Source organism: Oncorhynchus tshawytscha, linkage group LG09 (assembly GCF_018296145.1).
Source record: "Oncorhynchus tshawytscha isolate Ot180627B linkage group LG09, Otsh_v2.0, whole genome shotgun sequence".
NCBI classification, from domain to species: Eukaryota; Metazoa; Chordata; class Actinopteri; order Salmoniformes; family Salmonidae; genus Oncorhynchus; species Oncorhynchus tshawytscha.
Window position 1 is genome coordinate 55,401,127 of NC_056437.1, and position 6,000 is coordinate 55,407,126.

Consider the following 6,000-nt stretch of genomic DNA (forward strand, 5'->3'; position numbering starts at 1 on the left):
ATTCCTACATCAAATATTTTTGGTCTTCCATCAGCAGCAGCTCAACCTATTTATGTGAGTCTATTCCTCAAACTCTCCATTCGTCTCCTCGACAGAGGTAAACAAAAGTGTCCCACAAAATGTGTTAGTCCTCTCAACCAACCAACCTTCAGCCCCCCACGAGAGCAGGTCAAACAGTTTATTAAGAAACAACAAGACTGTCAGACTGACACTGTCAGAGTACTACTGGGGTTTAACGCCACTTGATAATTACCATGGCACCCATGCAGAGTGTGACACCATCAGAGCCCACCCACTGGGCACAGACGTCAATTCAACGTCTATTCCACATTGGTTCAATGTCATTTCATTGAAATGACGTGGAAACAACGTTGATTCAAGCAGTGTGTGGCAATTGGGCACTGGCACGTTAGTGAGCATTAAAAGAGTGTAACATGGGTGTGTTTCTCCTCTCAGCGGCCAGCCATTACCCTGAGCCTGCTAACGAGCACACTAGCCAATCACCAAACATGTCACACTAGCCAATCACCAAACATGTCACATTATCCGTAAGGGTACAATCCAGGAGAGAAAACAGAAACGGTACAAACCCTTCTGGCTGAAGGCCTACCTGTAGATAATATCTCTGAACATTATGATGATTCAGTGTATGAAATTGTAACTTCCTTGGGGGTGTCAGGATACAAAAAACGTACCTAAAAAAATGTCATTCAAAATAATAGTTCCCCTTTCCAAATAATAAACTCCTGCACTTGGATGTCAATTAAATGACTCTACGTTGTTATAAACTAAAAATCTGAATAATAACCCAGATAACCCCCCCCCCCCATCCCCAACCAAATCATCAGAGTGAGTATTACAGTGAGAGCAGAGCAGCTCAGAAAAGATACTTCAATGGGTCCCCGCCTCATTGTCAGGGGCGTAATACAAGGAGACACTCTGGGCTGTCAGTGTTACCAAGTGAGTGGGGACCTGTCCAAATGTGACACAGGCCCGAGGGCTGCGGGTACACACAGTCTTCCATGGGCTGCTGCCTTCTGCCTCCTGCACCAGGTCCGCGTAGAGAAACGCACTGTTTACCTTCCTTTCACTTCCTAAACGCTTGTTTTATTGTTCTATATTACTTCATTTTTAGGCAGAGGGATAAGGAATTGGAACCGTACCTGTTTAGTCATGGAGTCGATGAGTCGCACATAAAAGTCCTGCTCTGTCCTGATGCCTGACAGAGGGAGAGGGGGAGAGGACAAAAGACATGAGTGGAAATGGTTTTAATAGAATTAGGTACCTTGGCCTGAGACACACACAAACACTACTGAGATGCTGACAATGACTATTGTAAGTGGCAAATTATGCATTGAAGCAACATTTTTAAAAATCGACCTTATTGAAAATGTTACGGTTACTCTTTATGCTAACTACATTTATTGTGTAATGTTTGGTACTTACAATCTGTGTTCTTAATCTAAGAAATTCACTTTTGTCAATAAAGGTATTTGTCACCAACGGTGGATCAAAACAAAATAAATGACTGAACTTCAGTCTTCAAACTTTTCGCAAATATATTTTAGTCACAATTTAGTTTCAATAGTGGCAAATAAAATGTGTTTCCCATGGCAATTATCAATGTTAGTGAATATAGTTATTGTCTTTATACAATATTAGCAAAATTGTATTGACACAATTGTTTTGATGGATTATGCAATAGTTGTTCCCAAACAAAAAACATTTTGGCAAATAAAAATACATAAATTACTCAAATATGCATATAGCCTATTTCCAAGCCAATAGAGACAACTGAATAGGCATAAATAATGTCACAATATATTATATATTGTGCAATGGGTTATAGCCTATTCATCAATTAATCTAAAAGATTCAAGGTTTTGCTCGACACACTGTTAAACCTCGCAATGTGAAGGCAACGATGAGAACGCGACCATTTCAAACTGATCAAGTAAACAGCATAGCACATAACACCAATAACACATTGCATACATAGAAACACAATAGCTAGACGGGAACCTAAAAACGGTCCGTTTTTTTTACAGTGAGACGAATAGCTGCTAACGGGGGGCCAAAATATAAACTAACCAAGCAGGGCCATTATGGACAACGTATACTATGGGCTACAATACATGCTCGCAGGTATAAGAAATAACAAGCGCAAGACTGCTTATAGCCGGAAATATTGAACTATGATAACTGTTAAGAAAAGACAATTCAGGACATGAAATTCAGAAAGGCATAGAGTTTAATTAGGCTACTCCTTCACCGGGCAAGTATTATTATAGCAAATGTTTTACTTTCTTTTACTGACAGTATAGGATACCTATTTCTTCAGGAGCAGACAATATAGTAATGATTAAAAAATATAGATACAAAATTAAACTTTTGATTAGCCTGATAAAATGCATGATGTGGTATCAAATAAACGCAAATATGACCTCAGTGGAAAGGCGACACTAAATTGCACCTGGTGTTGTTGTTTCTGTAGAATTCCATGCAAATCGTGTTTGTGGTAGCCTATGTGTCCGCTTCCTGCGACTCAGAACATAAGCATAACATTGCCTAGAGGAGTGTTGACCAATGTTTCACACTTACCATTACTGTAGAGAAGTTGCAGTCTGTAGTGTATACCATTGTTGGTCTTTTCTCCAGTGGATTCCTGTAAATGAACAGATTTAAAGTGATTGAACTCATTTGATTCAGATCCGATAAGATGGACATTGGTGCGCTTCTGTTGAAATTAGACTGCGATATCAGAAAGAGGCTAGTACATTGAATATGACTCGGTAAAATGTTGCATTGGCAAAATGTAGCATAATTATTCTACACATACATTTTTAATGCTTCAACAATTACTTAATTGAACGGTATATAGAACTGTATAGAAATTAGCCTCTGTTTTCATGGCTGAAAGGGAGCAAAATCTAATAAAGATATTGAAGTAATTACTTAATGTAGGCCTAGTGCTACTAGAGAAATACATGGTGGGTTTATTGGAAATTACATGGATAATTTGTCGAACAAGCGGTTTTATTTATTTGAGCTTTATTATTATTTACTGAAATATACAAAACCCACCATGTATGCCCCCCCCCCCAAAAAAAAAACAACATTAAGCAGTAGTACATAATACTGAAATGTTGTAAGGAGAAAAACACATTGAGTTTAATTTCATTAAATAGGCTACTTTATATTATTTTAAACAAGTAAACCTCTAGATAAAACAGAAATGATAGGCTATAACTTATCAACTTCAAAATACAAATATTATTCTCAAAATATGTTAGTATTATTATTATTCTTAGTATTAATATTATCGTAGCTAGTATTATTAGGTATGTTATTATTATTTGGATACCATTTTATTCAGCTACTATTTGCCTATTATAGTCTACAATTATATAAATACTGGAAAGGTTTATAAAGCTTCGCAAAATAAATACACAGGTTTATGGTTAGGTTGAATGGGGTTGTAATTTTAAATTAGAATAATATGATACATCTACGTGGTAGACTAATTATAGGTCTATAATATTGTCAAAATGTGGATGTGGGACAATTCAGTGCGTTCGAGAAGCTGCTAAAATATTTAAAATATCACTCACCTTTTCCTTCTCGACAAAACCGAGGAAAGACGTCCTTTCGATTTCCACTGGTTGTCCTTGTCTGTCATATAGAGCCAAAACGAAGTGAAAGAAATTGGATTTCCGAAGATTTGACGGCGGTTGCTTCTCAAAGTGAGCCCGGGCAAGACCCACTCCACTGTGGATAGACATGCAAGGGGTAGTCATGTTAGGGAATCAGCCGACTTAAACGTATGGAAATAATAGTTGCCCTTTAAGAGTCAAACTTCTTAGCCTTAGAATTAAACGTGTGTATTGCTCGTTTACACACACAAGTCCTTTTCATAATCTGCGAAGCGAACCTTTTGATATTCTATTATATATTGTTCTATCGGGCTCATTTTAAACAAATAGCCTAATTTGGAAAATTAATGTAGCCTATAGAAGTGGCCTATTTTATGGTGATGTGTAGTTGATATGCCTGTTACATATTCTAGGCTTTTGGATCTTCTAGCAATTAATTGATAGCCTACTCGAGAACAATACACATATTTCTATGCATGGCCAATTTATTACCATGTTTTTATTATCATAATATCATCGTTAGCCTATTATATTCTAAATATGATGTCTCTTATTTGAACTGTTCTGTAACTAAACTAAACCATTACGGATTGTTGTAGACTGTGTCCAATTAACAGTAGAGTATAGAAGTCATCCATTATGCTAAACTCTCAATTCTACGTCCATGGTGAGGGGATCGATTCTGCGGGGGAAGAAAACTTCAACATTTCTTCGATCACAAAGCGTGTAAGCTAAACTGCAAATGTAGAGACAAAAAAAATAGGTCCCTTGAAAATATAGCTTTCCAAAACAGTGTGGACCATGGACTATCCGTGCGCTGGTAGAGTCCTCGCACCGGGAGGAAGATGCTGTCTCCGGCTTCTTACCTTTGAGCGGCGGTGTTCGCATCCAACACCCCGGCTCCCTGCATCCATGTCCGAACTGCGTTCATACCGGATCCGATGGGTTCCTCTTTCAAACTACTCCCACTCCTCTGGATGCTCTCCTGAATCCCAAACATGAAAAAATCGCGCTCCCTCTCTCCGTTTGAGTGTCCCAAAATGTGTTTTCTCTAATCACAGGTAAAAGAGGGTAACAACGTGGGCGCGAGCTAGTACTGGGTCCGCGTTGATGCCAGTGACAGTCTGTCTGTTTACTTCAAACCAAGCGAAAAAGACGAAAAGAGTCCAAAGACGACTTATCGAAATCCAGGTGTGTCAGAGACGAAAAGCACTTCAAACAGTGATAAGAAGACAAACGAGCGAAACGCAAGACAGTGCAAATTAACAGAATCTCACTTGAGGTTTTGACGATATCCCCCCGTTTTAAAGAGACTTGCTCTGTGTGCTCTGGTATCAACTAGAGAATGGGATCAACTAGAGCTTTCAGATTGTGCTAGATCAAATGGCATCAACCCCTGACAAGTTTTTTTCTTCTTCCCTTTCTCTCTTTGTTTTCCTTTTGCAGAGATATTCCCTGTCAAATGGAAATGAATAAGAAATTGGAAATCAAGAAGAGGAGGACCCTTGTGGCTGCCGATCCCGTGTTGTTCCTCTTGTTAAAATGGGAGTGATTTGTGTCCCTTCCCAAAGGAATCCTATTTGACTATCTCTGAGAACTAAACACAAGCACACCAACCCCAGAGGGAAGAGGGAGTGACTGTTAGAGGCGGGCCGCCCCAAACAAAGACGAGCCCAGTGTCAGATCCGCCCAACCACAGCTCCTATCGCCTCATTAAAGGCCGCCCCTTCCCTTACCTCCACGGCACCTTAACGTCGCACTCTCAAAGCTAAGAGAGTACCCAAAAGGAGCTTTCGGAGACAGTTGGCTAAAGATGACTCCATGCCGAAAATTTGGTCACATGAAGTGAAGCGTATAGCGAGAAAATTCAAATTCGTTCCGATATGTCTTGAGAACGTGTCTGACTGTGTAGCCACCAGTGGGACATGTCTACGCGGGTCTTGATACGTTTCTTATTATGGGAAATACTACAATAAGTTTTTTCTACTTTGTTCAATATAGAATTATCGGACTTTTGGTGCCCTGGGTATCATGCGCTATTTTACGCATAGAGGCTCTCACTGTGACCACAGTGGAGAGTGGAGTGGAGACGCGTGTGAGCACACCGGAATCTTTGTCTCGATTAAACTATTAATATCGGCTAGTGAAACGTATTACACTTAGATGTCAACCCCAGCGCCAATCTTAAAACATTTAACCTAGCCTCCTAACACTTATAACACTAACTAACACTAACAATTATAAGAGTTTGCACACATGACATGAGTCCATATTTTTATGCATGCATATACACTAGCTTACACCATTTTGCACACTTGAATATATCCCACACCAATATAGGAATGCA

General features: G+C 39.3%; 1 protein-coding gene across 11 annotated transcripts in view; it reads right to left on the bottom strand.

Annotated features, from left to right (window-relative positions):
- LOC112258294 (transcription factor COE1-A) overlaps positions 1-5,283 on the bottom strand; it is a 161,316-nt gene extending 156,033 nt beyond the window's left edge. For 10 of the 11 annotated variants that reach the window (XM_042327083.1, XM_042327080.1, XM_042327076.1 and 7 more), the window contains exons 1-4: positions 4,520-5,282; positions 3,612-3,768; positions 2,602-2,665; positions 1,164-1,219 (exon numbers count right to left, since the gene is read on the bottom strand). In XM_042327083.1, the coding sequence (XP_042183017.1) occupies positions 1,164-1,219; positions 2,602-2,665; positions 3,612-3,768; positions 4,520-4,653 (411 nt within the window). In that variant the 5' untranslated portion in view covers positions 4,654-5,282. Of the gene's footprint in view, positions 1-1,163; positions 1,220-2,601; positions 2,666-3,611; positions 3,769-4,519 lie in introns of all 11 variants that reach the window. The other variant, XM_042327075.1, reaches the window with a different exon arrangement.
- Positions 5,284-6,000: the final 717 nt, after the last annotated feature.